This window comes from Dicentrarchus labrax, unplaced genomic scaffold, assembly GCF_905237075.1.
Source record: "Dicentrarchus labrax unplaced genomic scaffold, dlabrax2021, whole genome shotgun sequence".
NCBI lineage: Eukaryota > Metazoa > Chordata > Actinopteri > Moronidae > Dicentrarchus > Dicentrarchus labrax.
The window spans coordinates 11,557,280-11,576,952 of NW_026136707.1; the positions used below are offsets into that span (position 1 = coordinate 11,557,280).

Consider the following 19,673-nt stretch of genomic DNA (forward strand, 5'->3'; position numbering starts at 1 on the left):
CCAACTTTGATATGGAAAATCACATCTGTGAGCTCCCAAACAACATTATCTCCAGAGAACTGAATATACCAGGTAAAACCTTTCCTGCGACCCCTCCATCTGTTGTCTTGGATTAGCTCCATGCTTGTTCCCTTCTTTTTTCCCCAAATCCTCAAAGACACAGAGAGAGCAGGGAGGGGAGGGGAGGGGGGGATTCCAAAAGGGAGGCAAATAAAGAGCCGAACACACATCTTGTTAAAAGTAAGATTTGTAAGCTTATTATTTTGTTATCATGATCATTGTTATAACCTCTGTTATGGTTTGTTCAGTTTACAGTTTATTTTCAAGTTCATTTAAAGTCATTCCAGTCGAAGGTAAACATGATTGTAATTGTTGTTTCCAACACTATTAAATGCTTTTTTTTGTTTTGCCAGACAATAATCGGTCACACTCTCTCGATCACACGCACACAGAAAGAGCAGAAACAAAGAGACTGTTGCTCACTCACTCACCCACTCACTCGCTCACGTACACACTGACACCAGTACACACACAAAGACAGACAACATCTCATGCTAAAGCTCCTGCACGCAGACATGAAGTGATTAACAGATATGACCTCTGATTCTTACACTCCCTGATACACAAGCACACACACACACAGATATTCAGATGGGCACACAGATAGGCAGACACACACACGCACACTTTCTTGCTCTCGTGTCTAAGTTCTTAAGTGCAACTTCTTGAAGAGTGATTTACCCTCTCACTCCACACCAGGAACCCAAAACCCTTCCTACCTCGCCCTCCCACCAAGAGCCATATATATACTTGGGTTAGTTCACACACTGTAAGGTAACGCACTCAGTGATGCTCCAAAACTACATGATCTTCATTCCTTTCTATAGGTATAAAGCCACAGAACTACGTGCACACACAAAAAAGAATACAATCCTATATATCAGTGGTTCCCTACCTGGTGGACAGGTGCAACACAAATATGATGGGTCATGAGATTGTTATGCAGAAAAAAAAAATCTGCTTTATTATTTAATATTTTCTTCTAATCCGTCCTTTTTCTTTCCAGGGGATGAAGTAAAATCATCCCCTGGTCGAAAATTAAACTGGTAAAGGAGAGGTTGACATATGCTGACATTCAGTCCTAAACTCCAAAAACACTGGATCCAACACAACCTAGAAGCAACTCTGAAATTTGTTTCTGTTAGTACGTCCCTAAATGGTCATGATTTGAAACTTTATGACACTCGTCCGCAACACAGTTTTCTGTTGAAAATTTCAAGGCTCAGCCCATCCAAACTAAAGTGACACCATTAGGGTTATTTTCTCAAACTTTAAAAGGCTCACTTCAGAGACACAGGAGACATTTTATAACTGTTCACAGCTGAATAATAACTGCTCATGCCCAGTGAACCTAATGTATATAATTAATTGGTGGAGTGTCACATAATGGGGTCACCAGCTAAAAGGGTTGGGAACCACAACTATACATGATTTGTTCAAAATTGATATTAATAGAAACAGAAAGAGACTCACAGAATGCAGCCCAAGTTTACATATGGCTCAACCCACCCAAATTTCCAACTTTTAAGCCCCTGTCTCCCCCCTCAAGATGACCAAAAAATACACCACAGCAAACTCAACAAAATAATAATAGAAACAGGAAAGAAAAACAACCACAAAGAAACTGAGCTTCAAGTTTGTAAAAATGCTTACATCACATTCCACCTTGGCAAATTTCAAGACATTGGAATTCCATTCTTTGTCCGTTGTGACATTTACACGAGTACTTGAATGTCTCACACGCCGGTGGGTGAGCCGCTGTGTAGGCCTGGTCGGCCAACGGTCAGCTCACAGTCCATCATCTTCATCTTCATTATAATCGTCATCACCTTCATCATTGTTATCAGCTACTATGGTAAACCATGCCCTACTAGAGTCCATTGTTGGCAGGGTGGGGTAACCATGGTGAATAAGGTGCTAGTTGCTATGGAAACGCTATTCTGCAGCAACTGACTGGTACAGTTGTTTGAGTTTTGAATTGCCGTACCTCCCCACCAAAGCACTTGGTTTGTATGTATTACTTGTTGCTTTAGTTGTGTTTTGATTTTTTTTTTTATTATTTTGCATTTTCATACTTATAAGATGTACAGTATGTAGATGTATTTTCAGGCTGTTAGTACCATTTAAAATAGTCTCTCTCGCTCTCATACATGCACACGTGGCACCATTCAGACATATGTTTTTGTCACTCAAGCACACACAAACACTCGTACAGTAACAGAAAACTGTTTACATGTGGCATCTGACAAATGGGTTTACAGAGATGAGATTGGTGGAGTAGGCTGCTACACCAACACTGATGAGTGGAGAGCTTGAGCTTGGATGTGTTCATAGATGCTTGTGTGAGTGACTGTCCTTCCTCCATTCGTACCTCCTCCCCCCTCCTCCTCTCGCTCTTGTCCAAACAGCCTGCAGCCGGTTAAGAGGAGGGCAGTATTGCTGAGTGTATCCATGGCTGCTCCGTAGCCATCGTGTGCTTCGTTAACCTCAGAGATGACAGAGGACTAACCTAGTACTTCAAAGACGGGACAGAAAAGTAACACAGCAACTTATAACATCAACAAACCCTTGTGGATTCTGTGTCAATGGCACATCTACAGTAGATTCCTTTTCTCGTCTTTTCCCCCCCTTAATTGATGCTTAAGTGAATGATTTATCGTTCAGATGCTCTGTGTTTCCCCCTGACCCCGTCCTGTCCTGTCACGTTCATTAGAGATGTGCTGGAGACTGATGGTGAACACAGAATGACACAGCAGAGTGGAGATGACAACTAAAACACTGGCGTCTGGAGTCCCAGGGTGTGTTTATGAACTATCAGCTACTTTGACTAGTCTCCTACACAGGACCTGCAGCAGTTTGTCAGCTGGTTCCTTTTTTTTTTTTCCTCCGTGGACTGGGACAAGTTCCCAGCATCAAGATCAACAACAACAACAACAACAACAAAAAAAAGGCAATTTCAGTTCAGTTCTGTTGAAATCTATTTGATTCAGTTCATATGAGTTCAGTTTAAGTCTTGTTGCAAGAAACTATGGCAACTAGCCCTAAGGTAGTGTTTCAGCCAATCAGATCCAGGGGAAAGTCTTCAAATGGTTTTCAATTGGGTGGGTGGATTGGATGCTTTTTCTTCTTTTTAGTAGGATTTCAGCCCCGCCTCTCCTGTTGTATAAATGCTTTGTGTGGTGTGCATGATTCAACAAGCTCAACCTGTGGCCTTGTTCAGAGACACACACACACACACACACACACACACACACACACACACACACACACACACACACACACACACACACACACACACACACACACACACACACACACACACACACACACACAGTCTACCACACCTGCATCTGTGTGCAGAGGCTGACTTTAATGCACATGAACATACGGTTCAGTCTGTGTCATCCAGTGCCTTAAGGTCTTTCAACTCCACCAAAACCACACTCCCTCAAACACGCAGCTATACAAACACACACACACACACACACACACACACACACACACACACACACACACACACACACACACTTGAAAACTCTAATTTCTTGCTCCTCTTGCTCTATTTGTGGTACCTTAATTCTCTTCTCCTCCTCTTCCTGACTCACCCTGTACCCCCACTCCCCTCCCCACATACAGACACTTTCCCACCCGCTGATACTGTACACCCTCCCCAGGCTAGTTGGCATGGTGACGCTGATGGGATGGCCGTTGCTAGGAGATGAAGAGAGCGGCCAGAAGGAGCATCGTCACGGTAAGGAGAAGGCGATCCCTGGATGGGCTGCTTCCGCTAACGCTCTTCTCCAGCTTGGGAACAAAGGGGTTAAATTCATCTGTAAAAACAGAAACAGAGAGAGAGAAAGAGGGAACAGATGAGGGAGAGGGATGCCTTTGTGTCAATTCATTACAATGATAGCAGTGTCTTTCCCTACACTTTTCTAAACTTGAAAGGTAAATAAGGGAAAGTTTATCTGTGCTTCTAATTGTGCCATAATCTGCTTACACAGCACGGCTTTTACTGAAACACAACCAAATTTTTTAATGAGACACACTGACTGAAAAAAAAGGCATCTTACAGCACAAAGTCACACTCTAAACATGATAAGTCTGCTACAAAGACAACACAACAGCATTGCCATGGCTGACTGCTGCAGCTGTTATCAGCTCTTATTGTTCTAATAAAGTGACACATTCCCAGTCAGGAACTTTTACATACACAGACACACACTGTATATACAGTAACCCCCCCAAAAAAAATCCCCATGCACCTGGCGATGTCCTAAAAATAGCTTCTTTTGTTGCAGGCTACATGCCAAGCATTGATGTCTAGTTGATAGTACAAAAAAAACAAGCCACTAGACAGTTTGCTGCATGCCTACACTTATGAGACACACGTGGGGCCAGACACACCCTCTGTAGTCACTTGATTAATGAGACTGGAGACCAGACAGAAGCACAATTTTCTGTCTGTACACAGGACGGCTGACGCTTATTAGGAACTATTGTGTTTACGGTCTGATGGCATCCGAGTGAAGTGGGGATATTCTCAGTGTTTCCACTCTGCGCCATATCTACCTCTAGAATATTTCCAGCTGCTCCGTGGGTCAGACAGCAGAGTAATGACTGGCTGACACCTGGTTTTAGAGAAGGCCTCTTCTGGTATGCTCTGCTGGCCAATCTAATGAGGTCTATGCAGCAGCGGAGCTCAGGTTAAATGCTTTGACCGTTCTGTAACCGAGCATGCAGCTGAAGGGTCAGGATGCTGTTACTTTGGCACTGACTGACAGAGGAATGTGGTTTTGAAGACACAAACAGCAGACTGCTAAGCATTGCGCTAAACTGGTTCTAAAGTGTGGCTCTGCTAATCGCCTCATTACACACATACACGCTTGCCCACTGTCTCTCACTAACTGTCACAAACACATAATAATTGGCGCGCATCTTTGGCACGATGTTTGTGCAGGGGGGCATGTGACGTACATCGTGACCTTCTGACATGTTCCAGAGCTGAACATCAGCTCACATGAGAAAGCTGCATGTGTGTGCGTGCATGCCACATTTTGGAACAGAAAAGCAGGCAACATGCGCCTGATAATTAGAAAACTCAGACACCTAGAGGCGTCTATGAAATTGAATGTCATGTTGACAAGAACAAGGAGATATCTTAGTCTCTGATTGTGTTTATGAGAGTATCTGTGTGTGGGGTGAATGTGTATTTGTGTATGTTAATGTTAATGTTAGTGTGTGTGTGTGTGTGTGTGTGTGTGTGTGTGTGTGTGTGTGTGTGTGTGTGTGTGTGTGTTTGTCAGTAGCCACCAACTGTAGTGGTTTCCCATTTGGCTGAAATACAAAAATATATGTAAATATACATGTAATATAATTTATGTGTCATATTTTTCTAACATTTTATTTTATAAATGTAATTTCACTTTCACATACATTTTACACATTATATTATTGAGTATGGCAACTATTACCCTAGCAATTAATACCGCTGTACATTGTTATGCAACTCAAGATTCCTTTAACAAATACTGTATGAAAATAAAATAATCTTTAATTCAGAGAGTTGTTGATTCAAAAATTTTAATCATCTTTGAAGTTATAATTTGTGGCGTGCCAATATCAGAATGTCCTCATTAAAGGGCCATTCTGGTGATTTAGTATTGTACCTCCATATAGTTGGGGGGCTTTGGAGACATAAAATAAAAATTCATATGATAGCATCTTTCATTAGACTCACTCTCTGACTATATATATATATATGGATATATATAATATCCATGTCTTTCATCTGAAAACACCAGTTTTTATATATTTTGACATGTAAAATCATATCAGTGGAGTGCCAGTGAAAGATAAACAGCGAATGTTTAGTTGGTTGGACAAAGAATGGTAGCCTATAATCCTATACCTAAAAAAATTATAAAATAAACAGCTTTTATATTTCTGACATAAAGGATAGCATTTTAAAGAAAATCTCAAAGTTTTTTGACATCTGACAGTCGTTGTAAACTATTTAAATATATATGTATATACATATATCTATATATATTTAAATAGATTATATATATACAAACATACATACATACATACATGTATTCAGCTGGCACACATGGTATCAATGATCTGTTTCTTGATACCACTTTCTGATGGTTTTAAATTTAAACAGTTGAAACTGCATCAATTCCCATTTTTTAAGTAACTCTTATGTTTAAATCCTAGTGGAACCCCTGGTTTCAAAATGAACGTAAACAAATCATATATTTGTATGAATTCTGCAAGATAAAATACATAAGGTTTACAACACATATGATTCCCAGACCTTAATATGGGATATTTTGAACTGATGGAACAGAACTGTACTTAATAATCTTATAAAAACAGAGGTGACATTCAGTTGGTGCTGTGTTCTGCCCACTGATACTGATACTCTACCTGATGTTACTGGCAAAGTAACCCAAACGCACTGTCGCTTAAAGGAGTGGTAATTGCTACAATAAACCCCATTAAAGAAAAAGCTTCAGATTTTTCCCCCACTAATGGCCGGACCTGATCGTCAGATGCAGCAACCCGAGCCAACAGGGTGGGCAAATGAGTATCCTCCCACTGAAAGCCATCAGTAATCACATGGCTGCATGGGGAGCTGCTAGCACCATTCCATCTGTGTTGTAAATGAGATCTAAATGAAATCTAATACTAGAGGCCGTATTCAGGAGGGAACCACTGTTGAGCTGTAGACACTGATTGAAAGGGGCAGCGCCCAGGAAATAAACTGTGAGCAGTGAAGGGGAGAGAGACGGGTGGTTTACGATATGAGCCTGCAACATTCAGCTTAGTTAAACATTTTCAGACACGGTAATCAGGCAGATTTGAACTGAGCAGTTTGTGTGTCGCCTTGTGTTTGTGTGAATTTGCTGATGTGAACTTTGAATAACGGTAATTAAAACTATGATGTGATGAGTCTAATCGGCAGTCAGGAGGAGTGAGAACGAGGGAAGGGAATAAGGAAGCTGTACAGCTTCTTTGTTTTCAGTTCATTTCACAGCTCCCTGCTGATTTCCTCACTTCCTCCTGCACCATTTGGGTTATCCTATTAATTTAATTGGCAACACAGCACTACAGGTGAAAATGACCCATAGGAGCTGGAGTAATTTGCGCTCTGCTATTGTGTCAGCCATTTGCTAAATATTAACAGTATTTTCATGTAGTCCACTTTCCTTCTGTTCAAGTACAGCCAATATAACTATTCTTCTGTGGTAACAACCGTTGCTTTTCTCTATACCCTTCTGTGTAACTTGTAATTAGGTACATACTGTGGGATTTTGTATAAAAGTGCATATTTTCTGTTGTTGGAATGAGCATCCTTTGTGTTCACTATGTGTTTACAAATGCGCACAATGTAGGCAATTGCTCAGTGATGTAGCAGCAAACAAGTATGGGTGAACTAACTCCAACGTCTCCTTACTGTAAGGTTAAAAATACATGAACAAACACATGGATGATTTTGGAATAAAAGTATTTCTCTATTCTAATATGACTTACATCACTGTGATAGCAATAATGCATACTATAACCCTACGATTAATATCGTTTTTTGGGGGAAAAAATTTTAAAAGAGGGAAAAACTCAATTTCACACATCAAAAGGTGAATAAACTGAGTTTTGGTGGCTTTCCCCTCCACTGCATTCCTACTTGTGCTCTGGGAGAAAAAAAATGGATGATGGGAATTAAACGGCGGGAGGATGAGGAGGGCATGGAGAAAAGAGATGGAGTGAGAGAGAAATGAGATGAAAGAATGAAGGGGGAGGAAAAAGAAGTGAGGGAGCGGTATCTCAACAGACTCATATGACCTGCAGCCTTTCGCCGCAGCCAGTGATGAGTTTTCTTATGACAGTTATGAGAACAGACTGATTTATTACGCAAGAACACGCATGCGAGTGTGCGTGCCCGCACACACTTTAACAACAACACAGGACCCTATTTTACAGGCTACCTTGGAGAAGAGTGTGAACGTTTGACGAGATGATGATTGATACGCACATGTCTGAATGTGTAATGAGTGGCAGCTAGCTGAGACCAAGTTAGCCACACATGTTGTTATTGTGATGTTGCGCTGTTATTGCCATAACACTGAGAAGCAACCACATGATCAACCTGAGAGATTATCCTAAAGTCTGTCACTTATTGATTTACTGCTCCGCCAATCGCTTAAATCGCACCCAAATTTCCTACAGTTCCAGCACTAACAGATTTAGCATGATTCATGTCATTCCCATGATTTCACCAGTTGTGTAATGTTGACGAGAGCAACATACGGGCAAACTGCGAGCATTTGCCAAGATCTAGCATTCCTTTTCTGAATGAATTTATATATATATATATATATATATATATATATATATATATATATATATATATACTTCTTTTTGGTAACTAACCATGAAACTCTGTGTTCTTTGCTTATCCGGGTGAAATGTGAAATGAATATGTATGTAGCTGTTTAGCAGGATCAGCAGCTTGCCAAGCCAGCTGGTGCTGTGAAGTTAACTGCGCTGAAGGTCTCTTTTGAAAACGGCACATTTCACTTACGCTGGCCACTTTTGATGCTGCAGGGCCAATAAACTGGTCACTCTGCCCTCAAACATGAATGATCCATCAGCAGTCGGTATTTAAAGGATAAGGCTAGAGATATTCTATTTTTTTGTTATTGTAAACAAAACCCATGAAAAGACACGTGCGTATTCGGTTTGGGGACATAACCCCACACTTTTCCATTTTCTTTGGATTTTCTTTTTAAAGCTTCACAGTAAGAGACTCACTGCAATCTCTTTAATCAGTGTCCTCTTACTATCCAGCTGTGATGAGAGAATGTTGATTTGTTCATTAAGTTTACCATATTAATATGTGCAGGGACTTTTTGCTGCCCCAGATGCAGGCTGACCATCTGATTGGTGGAACTAGTCGTTGCTGAATGCAGCCTGAGAAGAAATCTTATTTAAGATCTGATTAACAGGTGATGCCACCAATATTCATCTAAAAAGATACCAAAATTAATCATTAATCAAAGATGAATTAAGGCAGTAAAGGAGTGTTCTTGTTATAGGAATGGATATTTGGTTAAAGATGCAAATATATTATATTTATGTTTCAGGTCTGTATCCATGAATCTAAATATCATTATCATCTACCATTAATACAAGACTTAAAATTTCAAATGAATAAATAAATACATCACAAGTGTTGTTTTCTAAGTTGATGTAAATGCCTTAAATGGAGGAAATATCAGGCATAATGTTCTTGTTTGAGTAATGTTTGCTGAAAACTACAGTGCCCATCTGTTTGAGGAAATTGTGGAGCATTTAAAAAAAAAAATTAAGCAATATGTTGCCTGTTTTTTAAGATACACATCTTCAGCAAAAACAAATGAGCTTGCAAACCAGACAGTTTATGGAAATCAGAGAGTACTGAGAGATGGAACACATTGCTGGTTTTAAGTCAGTTTATGGGTTTTGTTGAAAATAAGAAACAATAACAAGAACAGAATCATTTTCCTCTATCTTCAATATGGCGTGAATAATAGGATTTGCGTGACTTTAGACTGATCTGACTGACAAACACAAGTCTGTGTCTGTTATTATGAATCCAGACGGTCCGGACAGGTGTGTTCCACACTTACTCAATGTCATGTGTGTACACATTTAAGTGAGTGTGTGTATGACTCACCAATATCGTCAAGTTTCAGGCCTGGTCTAAGCGTGTAGTCTGGTTCTGTAGGCTCTGGCTCATCATCCACATCAGAGGCTGAAAGAGAGAGAGAGAGAGAGAGAAGAAATTGAGTGAGACAGAAAAAGAGGGAGGGAGAGAGTGGGGGTGGAGGGGTTAAACCACTGCTCCAACCCAAAGGACTTTAATTACATCCAACTTGACATCCTCTGAGACACATGCAAGAGAGCGGCAAGGCAAGGCAAGGCAAGGGTGTAGGGGTTAAAAAAAATTCCCCCAGAGCAAGCAGCAGACACTGACAAGCCAAAACATCACCAGCAGCCCTGAGAGAAAGAGAGAGGGGGAGGGGGGAGAGAAAGAGAGACGAGAGAAGGTGAGGGCAGGCAGATCAAACTGAAGAGAGGCAGTGTGTGAAAAGGGAAGGAGAGTGATGGAATCGAGGGGGTGAAAGGGAGGAGAGGTTAATACTACAGGGTGGTGGAAGTTAAAAGGACCGGACAGGCCAGGGATCAAAGTCTGTGTGTATATGTGTGAGTGTGTGTGTGTGTGTGTGTGTGTGTGTGTGTGAGACAGAGAGAGAGAGAGAGAGAGAGAGAGAGAGAGAGAGAGGGTCGCGAGATTGAAGGAAGGCAGGAGAGCGAGTGAGAGAGGTTAACACTACATATACATAGCCACCCACTGACCGCACACAGCAATAAATGGATTCTGACAGGGAGCGAGAGAGGAGGGGTGAAAGAGGAGGAAAGATAGAAGAGAGCATGGAGGCGGGGGGTGAGGGCCTTCAAAGCTGGAGCTGCTCCTTTCTCCTGCTGTAGAGGGAGAGCAGGAAGGGAAAGGGGAAAGAGAACGAAAAAGAGAGAGATGGAATGAAAAAGAGGAGCATGGGGGGGTTCTGTGCTGTGAGTGAAAATGCTGCAGGGGAAACTCAGCAGGAGTATTTATAGCTCTGCCTGTTTTAGACTGTATTTAGATTGTGTATGCATCTGTATGCAGCCGGTGTGTGTGTGTGTGTGTGTGTGTGTGTGTGTGTGTGTGTGTGTGTGTGTGTGTGTGTGAGTTCTTGGGGAGCCCGGCGCCTGCCAGATGGGTAGAGTGGCCAGATGGGTGCAGCTACAGTCTGCAAACAGGTCCAAGTATTGCATTACAGGTCAAACACACACACACACACACACACACACACACACACACACACACACACACACACACACACACACACACACACACACACACAAAAACAAACAGACACACACACACACAAAGTGAAAGACTTACCCGTGGAGCAGCAGACGTACACTCGTAGTCTCAGACAGCTGCGGCCGTGATGATGGGTGGGCGTGGCTGTAAAAACATTAAACGCACAATAGATGAACATCATGGTGTGTTGATGTGCGTTTATTCATTCCTATGATGTGGTCTTGACATGAAGAACTGACCAAAGTTGGGTTTTGCTGCTTCAAATGTGATAAAAGTTTGGTCTGTCTGTGTGCTGATAAGATGGTATTTATTACAGCACTAATAATCCAGGAGAACATATCAGAAGTAATGAACTAATCCAAACCACTGGATCAGCGCTGATACTGACCTTATTAAACAGACTGGGTATCAGCCAGACATCACGGTTCCACATTAAACACATTAAATAACAATTTTACACATCAAATAAAACTTGAAAAAAATAAAAATTCTACAATTTGCACAACCCTGTGACATATACAGCCATTGTTTGTGACTTACAACCGTATTTGCTAACTGTATTATTCATATCACTGCAGAGTGAAATGAGCACCGTGTGTATGAGGAGGCAAACACCATTAGTTCTAGTGGCAATCTTCTACCAAAAACAGTGGCTGTGGCATAAAAGGTGTTTTTATTGCGAGTTAGCACAGAATTTGGATTGCAAGACTGTAAGAGAAGTGGTCTGAAAATGTTTTGTTGACACATTTTTATCTCCTCCTTTGTGCCTCACCAAACCCCTACATGAAAAACATAATAAACACTAATGTAGGTTTATCTGTTCAGTGACAACTACTTGTTGTCTAGAGGGATTGTTACACACACAGAACAGTTCAGCTAAATAAACTCTCAAATGTAACTCTAGAAACTTAACATAGAATGCGTTAGACACTTCAGCTTATAACCAAACTGTGGCTGCAAACCATCGTTAGCACTCACATGAGGGGACACGAGCATATTAAATTTAACTGAAAACAACTAACTGGCAGACCAATCTATGTGTCAGGGTTCTATGATTCACCTGAACTGTATGTGATTGGAGTGTGGGAGAAAAAGCAGACCACGAGGACAACCACAGAGATACAGGATGAACATAAAAAAAAAAACACCAAACATTTGACCTTGTAGCTGTGAGGCAAGGTTTGGTATGATATGTGAAAATATGTCCTCATCTCTTATTTTATTTAAAAGGTCCAGTGTGTAACATTTAGGAGGATTTATTGGCAGAAATATAATATAATATTTCGCAGGTATGTTTTCATTAGTGTGTAATAAGAAAATAATGATCTACAGATGCCGTCTGTGGCCTTCCACAGAGGCCACCATGTTGAACCATATTTCTACAGTAGCCCAGAACGGACAAACCAAACACTGGCTCTAGATGGGGCCGTTTGGATTTTCTGCACATTTCGGGGCCGCTGTCTCCTTTGTGGTTGGAAGGAGGGGGGGGAGTGCGGGGGCTATAATCTGCAACTACACTGCTAGATGCCACTAGATCCTACACACTAGACCTTTAAGTATATGCTGTATATATAAGTATAATGTTGAAATGTCACAGTAGGAAAAGCACAGGTGGAAATAATACAGTTATTAATGGCTGAATTTCATTTAGCTGTTTCTGTTATGGGGTCTTGGTATTGTTCATGCTGGTTCACTGTCACACTGTCACGGCTTACTGGGACACCATAAATAGACTAGAGCCATAATTAATGTTATTAGCTACACCTGTGCTTTTCCTGCAGTGACAAGTAAAAATGTCTGCTGTTAGCAAGGTCTAGTAAAGCTGTGCAGGATATAAAAAAACATACATTCAAATTGTTGAACTTTCCCTTTTAGTTCAAATGTATTAAAGCCAAGTACATTTTTATTTATATAGCCCAAGATCACAAATTGCCTCAGTGGGGTTTACAATCTGTATTTCATTACATGTGTTTCATTTAAACAGTATAACCAACCAAATGAAATTGCTAGATCAATAAATTGATTTGATCATTTAAAGATATTTTTGACACCAGCCTGTAAAAAACTAAATAAAAAAGGCAAGGAAGCATTTTTTTGTTGTTGTGACGCACAGAGCAGCTTTCTAATTTTGGTGTTGTAGAACCAAACAACTTTCTAGAGACCTCTCCCAACAATTAATGTAGCTTAAATGAGCACTGCACTCATTATATAGCCATTTAACGAATGAGACATTTATCCTTGGCCTGAAATATTTGTTATTCAGTGGTTTTATGACAAGCTAAAAGTTCATTATTTATACAGTGTCATATTGGCACAAGGTGTTGCGAGTTAATTTGATTAGCTATCAACAAAATGGATGAGCCTGCTTGACTGCGGGGTGATATGATTAAATGTGAAACAGCAATTTGTTATCCTGAAATTACCTGAGGATGGACTTTGGCTAATCTGAAGTGAGTAATCATAAAATCTATTTAAAAATAAAAAATAATGTTTAATCTTACAGGGAGTGTTTGAGTGTCTAACTGACCTTCTGTCTGACCTCCAAGCTTTTACTATAATTAATAATCTTGTTTATATTTTAAGGACAAACACTTAATAGTTATCTGTATTGACATGGTTATAGGTTTGATTCCACTCACAGATGTAGTAGTACTCCTGTCCAACGTGGAACTCGTAGCCCAGCGAGAAGGCGCTGTAGCGCTGGAACTTCTCTGAGAACTTGATGGGCGCATGTGGGGCATGGGGCCGGTTGCACTCCCACCTCTTAAAGCCCAGCTGGGGGTCGCAGTTCCTGTAACCACGATAACTGACCATGTAGAGGACGTACTGTTCACCGGTGCCCACCATGCGCTGGCTGTCATTGTAATGAGGGCAGTAGATGTCCAGGTAGTCGTTGACGTTCACTTGCATTGTGTAGCCCTCCCTGCGCAGACTGGAAATAGAGAGAGAGAAAGCAGAAACAGTCAGAACGAGAACAAATACAAAGCTGCAGAATATATATATTTTATTATATGCCATATCTTGTAAGGTTTCCCGTGTAACATCAAAGGTGTTTAATGTAGACCTTCAAAATAATTAAATTTTCATGAATAATTTTTTACAGGCAATTTCAAACTAACTAGAGTAGAATAATTAGATCTTGATTGTTTCCCCTCGGTGGAAAATCACTAAATGTCGGCAGCATTCGATGGGAAAAACTGTTTTTGCCTGTCCGTCCGATTTAAATTTTTTGTCTAAACTGCTCATGGAAACTAATGAAACTTAATTAACCTTGTGCTTTGTAAATTAATAAATATAAATGTTATTCATATATTGCAATTAATGCACTGAATGCAGCCGACACTTCCTAGCACACACACATACTAAATAAACAAATTAACATGTACAACACACAGGATAGATGCACTTTTGTGTTTGTTCCACATTCAGCAGGAATGCCATTAAGTGGTTCTAATTCCGAATTATGCATGCATAATTTTTAGATACACACATTTTCTGACCTTACACCACACTCATACACATGTCACATAAGACACTGCAAAGACGAACATTACATCTCACATCTTCGTATGATATGTTGTGTTTTGGATATACCCTTTTCAGCTTGAATGTTCACCTGGGGTCAAACAAATCTTTGTTTGAGAGTTATTGAGTTATTAATAACACAAAGCAGGTGTGTGTGTGTGCGTGTGTGTGTTTGTGGCTACAGGGTTGCTGCATGCAGAGAATGCGGAGCTGGCTCTTCAGTATGGACTAAAGGGCCCCAGGGCCACAGCTCCTTCTCCTGGTGTCAGCGCAGCCTTGTCCCCTAACCCCAGTGCTCGTACATCAACCTGAGCGCAACGTTGCGCTCACGTCAGCCGTCAACGTCCTGGCCACGTCTCCCCCCCCCTAAAGCTCGTATATCAGCGTCAACCCTAAAAAAGACTCGGCTTGACAGGAAGATAAGGTCTGATTCTGTGTCTCAGAGTGTATGTGCGTGTAGTTTGTGTGACAAAGTGAAATAGATTCTTTCCTGACATCCAAAAGCCCTCTTTTTCTCCCCATCACAGACGCAGGCCCATATCTATGTGACAGAGACAGGTTGCAGTTGTAAATCATACACACGCCGATGAACATGTGCGCGCGCACACACACACACACACACACACACACACACACACACACACACACACACACACACACACACACACACACACACACACACACACACACACACACACTCTCTCAGAGTGGTGACATCATAAAATCACAAGGGGGCAGCAGTGTGTCATCCTCAGCCTGATGCTGCCTCTCTCCCTCTTTGCCAGTTCTAGGTCATGTCTCCAGGGAGATTATTATTCAATTATTAAATGAAGATCGAAACACTGTTCCCAATGTCTCCCTCTCTCCATCACTTCTTACTGCTCTCTTCAAATCCTTCCTGAATTTGTCTTTCTCCCCGTGCTCTCCATTTCTCTCATCCCTTTCGTTCAGAGTAACATGAACGGAAGATTAATTGCTCAACATTCATCCTTTGCTCTCTTCCTCCTCCTCCTCCTCCTCTCCTCTCCTCACTCTCTCTCATTACATCATTTACTGGCCTGCAGAAGAGATTTACTTCTTGTGGTATTAGTGGCAGAAAAAAAGCGTAAAATGCTTCAAGGGAACTATATTTATAGTGAATGCAAAAAAGAGAGAGAGAGAGGGATGGAGAGCAAGAGAGAAAGAACACCAGTGAGGGATGAGTTTGGTTCCACCAGGGAGGCGTGAATGCAAATTGAGTAAAAGAGCGAGAGAGCCAGAACGGAGCAGACGGAAAAAAGGGAGGTGGTTGGAGAGTTTTACGTTACCAAAGAAAAGCAACTTCTCAGAGATGAAGGGATAATGGCAGAAAAGAGAGAAAGAGAAAAATGAGGGGGAGGGCAACTTGGAGCATCTTGGGTAATCTGAAAGTAAATCACTTCTCTAGGATAAAGGCTGTGTGCATCTGTGTGTGCGCCTGCTTTGGTTTGTGTGTACGAAAAAGCATTTCTGCATGTGACATCAAAGCATGTCACTTCACTCTGTAAAACTTTTATATGTGATGGAGTGACATCCTTAGGGGGGGTGTGTCTCTGACATACATACACGTGCACACATAAAATACAAGAAAGGGGTGATTTACCATAAGAAGCAAATCCAATAACAGTGTGGCATCCGAATCCTTGAATGTTGCAATAATCCGTCTAGGACCACATTATGGCTTTAGTTTCAGGCCATGGATAATCAGAAAAAAAGACATGGCTAATTGAAGAGTGAGTTTGTGTTGAAGAGAGCGTGTTTTTGGGTAGGAGTGAAGGATTAAAGGTATTAAAATGATTTTTAATACCACTACTGACTCATTTGTATACAACGCATGCATACGCTACATAGAGTGACCAGAAAAGTTTAAAAAAAGCCTGTCTTGGACTTGGACTTTGTGTAACGTACAGTATAATCCAGGATGCACTCATCTGGAATACTGGATCTGCTGATAATAACCTTTTAGTGGATTGGGCATCGGCCAGTTGTGACCGATCCAAATTAAAAAGCGGTTTGTTAGTCTCTGTTGTTACAAACTTGTACGAACACAATGTTGGAACCTTCAAGATCAATACAGTTAGGATGAGGGACTTATAGTTAGAAATGATGTGTAGTTAAACGTCCATATAGAAGGGTAGATAGATACACATATATATACAGATTTTAAACTGAAAAAGGAGCCCTGGTATTGGACTGGCACTTTGTATTGGATACTGAATAAGTGACGCCTATAAGAGGTGGGAGAAAAAGTGACATCCTTCATTATACGGTAAATTCAGAGAAGCTGATCCAAATCTGTGGATATTTTTGGAGCTGTTGTTTTATTAGACTGTATGGTAAGGCATTACACTGTAAGATGTTTCTACAACTGTGCATATACTAAAAATATAAAATATAGAACATATAATGCAACAACGCCACAAAGTAGAGCCACATAATGTACCAGACAATGCACTGCAGCCAACAACCAAATACTAGTCTCCACAAAAATTAATTTTAAGTAATGTAATATAAGCTATAAAACAGTTTTTTCTGGCCACATAGTAGTGTACATCCATGTTGTTATCTATGTGGTTTTACTCCTTATGCTTTCATGTGCTGATGTATACAGACATAATTCATTTAATCTACTCTAGCGATAAAATAAGGGCACTCACAATGATAAAAAGAATATTTCAGATTGTTTTTTAGTCAATTCAATGAAAAGTCAATGAACTGACCGCACTGAGACTCAAGTTAAGTACATTGTTAAAGTGAAGCAGTAAACTGTCTGTTGGGAATGTGCCCTTTGTGCAAAGTTGATGTGACAGCCTCATACCAGTCACGATCATATTCTTCCTCCAGTCTGCTTCAAGACAAAAGAGAATGCAATACATATTTTAATTTTAAAAAACTGGTTTCCCTAAGAATCCTGAGCGAAAATCCACTCTGACTGAGAAAATCCCGATTCTCATTTTGTCCTAAAATGTGCAGCCCTATTTTGAAGGCTTTTTTATTCCGCTTTATGATATTGGAGTTTATTGGATAGTAATGCTACCTGAAAATTCCAAATAAAGAGAGATGGCGAGACACAGAGAGAGTAAGAGGTGGAGTGGCTTATGAAATGTCATGATGTGTTGCCTTCCTCTGCTCCCTACTGATGCCTCCCTTTTCCCCTTTGTGTTGGATCATCACTAATTTCCTCCCATCATAAGTGATGCGGGATGTTTCTCATCAGCACAACACAACTCCAAGGAGCCGAGCAGAGGCTTCCAAGAGCAAAAAGAATACCAGAGGGATGAGGCGATGGAAGGATGGAGAGAAAGATGGGAGGATTTATAGGATGAGACGAGGGGTAGTCGGGGTTAAAAGCTGCAGAGTCTGGCCACCAGGGAGCGGAGGGTGATAGCGGGAGGGAGCGAGAAGGAGCAACAGCTAAGAGCAAGATCAAAGTGGGCCTGGATCAATGTCACTACTGTAAAATCACATCAGAGAGTGTGAGGGAGAGGCAGAGAAGGAAAGAAGGAGAGAGAGTATGTTGCCTATATAAAACAGGCGTAGGCAACATAATGCCACATAGTTACCCCCTGCCCGCCTATTATCTGCCAGGCCTGTTGGAGCACTGTACATCAATAAAACACTTTGACAGTAAGAGCAATCATTCCTTTTTGTAACAAGAGCTTGGAGGACCAGCTTACTCTGCTGTTCTCTGTTGGTAAGATTTAGACTTTGGAGAGAAGAGGGGGGGCACTGAGGCTGACTGGGAGCTCAAAGATTGAAGCCAGGGAGTGGAGTTTTCCCCTTCAACCATGACAAAGTCATAGCGTGGTATTACACTGAATCCATACCAATGTTTGCAACAATAGCACATTCAATATACCACATACGCAATGAGGACACCAAAATCATCCACTACTCGCTCTGTTATTTGGTGGTCAATCTGTGATTTCCCAAACCAATCCAAATAATGTTAAATGTTACTTATTTAGGCCCATTTTGCACACGGCTTATTAAACCCTGAACATTCCTTTATAGCAAATTTCAAAATAAACCAGCGGCCTTGGAAATTGTTTTATCACATAATCTGTGGATTCACATGTTTTAATTTATAGGCTTTTTTATATTCACTGTCACTGTAGGAGGAGCACAGGTGTAAATAATGATATAGCTGACTTCAATTTCAGCTGCTTAAGTTTCACAGTCCTGGTACTGTGCATACTGCCTCATTATCACACTGTCATGACTTACTGGGACGCTTGAATATAACAGAACCACTGGTAATGTTACTAGTAACACCTGTGATTGACAAATCAAAATGTCTGCTGTGAAAACAATCAATTACTTGTTTTTTTAATGAGAAACAAACTTAATAAAAGTTTATTTTAGAGTGATTCCAAATGAGAAACCATGAGTTAATCAGATACACAGTGATTTTTTTTTTTAGACAGTACAGTCTGCAGCCACCAAAAACAGTGGTGTTCAAAACTATTGTTTAATCAAAATTGTGTCACAAAAAATGAACAAACACCTAAATGTGTGACAGGTGCATCAGGGAGTAGCTAAATCTGAATAAAAGTGAAAAACTCCCACACATTGTCCCACTTACTACTGGTTTACGCATTTAGTATGACATTTGAATACACAAACATCACAACGGCTCCATATAGAGATGTTAGGTGATGTGTGGGTGTTTAAGTGCCCATTGTATGGTAGGAATCCCATTCATGATGAGTATTGGCAGTACTGACCTTTATTTATTTACCTTTTACCTGACCTGGATAATAAGACTTGAAAAATACAAAAAGCCAAGCTGTAAACAGTCACATAACACAGTGAATGCTAACCTGTTTAGCATGGAACATAAGAGTACTTGAACTACAGGACACACACGGACACTCTAGATAATCTAGGTGCCCTTAAGTTATTTTATTTTTTCTAACTATGAAGTACTCAACGATCAAAAGTAGAAAACCACGGGTGGCTGATTGGGTTGCAAGGGTGTAAGTGTGAGTGAGCATCAGCGAACTACCAACAAAAAAAAAAAAAAACATGCATACCAAGATAAATCAAGGTTAAGGAAATCAAAGGAGACACTGCTGATGGGCACAAGGTTGGGCTGGATTAAAACCTGTCCAGCAGTGTTACAAATGATTGCCAATCAGGATTTAAAAGC

General features: G+C 40.7%; 1 protein-coding gene across 2 annotated transcripts in view; it reads right to left on the reverse strand.

The window, feature by feature from the left end:
* Positions 1–231: 231 nt before the first annotated feature.
* efna3b (ephrin-A3b) overlaps positions 232–19,673 on the reverse strand; it is a 59,557-nt gene continuing 40,115 nt past the window's right edge. For both annotated transcript variants that reach the window (XM_051405956.1, XM_051405957.1), the window contains 4 exons: positions 13,618–13,910; positions 11,057–11,122; positions 9,785–9,862; positions 232–3,890 (listed from right to left, as the gene is read on the reverse strand). In XM_051405956.1, the coding sequence (XP_051261916.1) occupies positions 3,772–3,890; positions 9,785–9,862; positions 11,057–11,122; positions 13,618–13,910 (556 nt within the window). In that variant the 3' untranslated portion in view covers positions 232–3,771. The remainder of the gene's footprint in view (positions 3,891–9,784; positions 9,863–11,056; positions 11,123–13,617; positions 13,911–19,673) is intronic.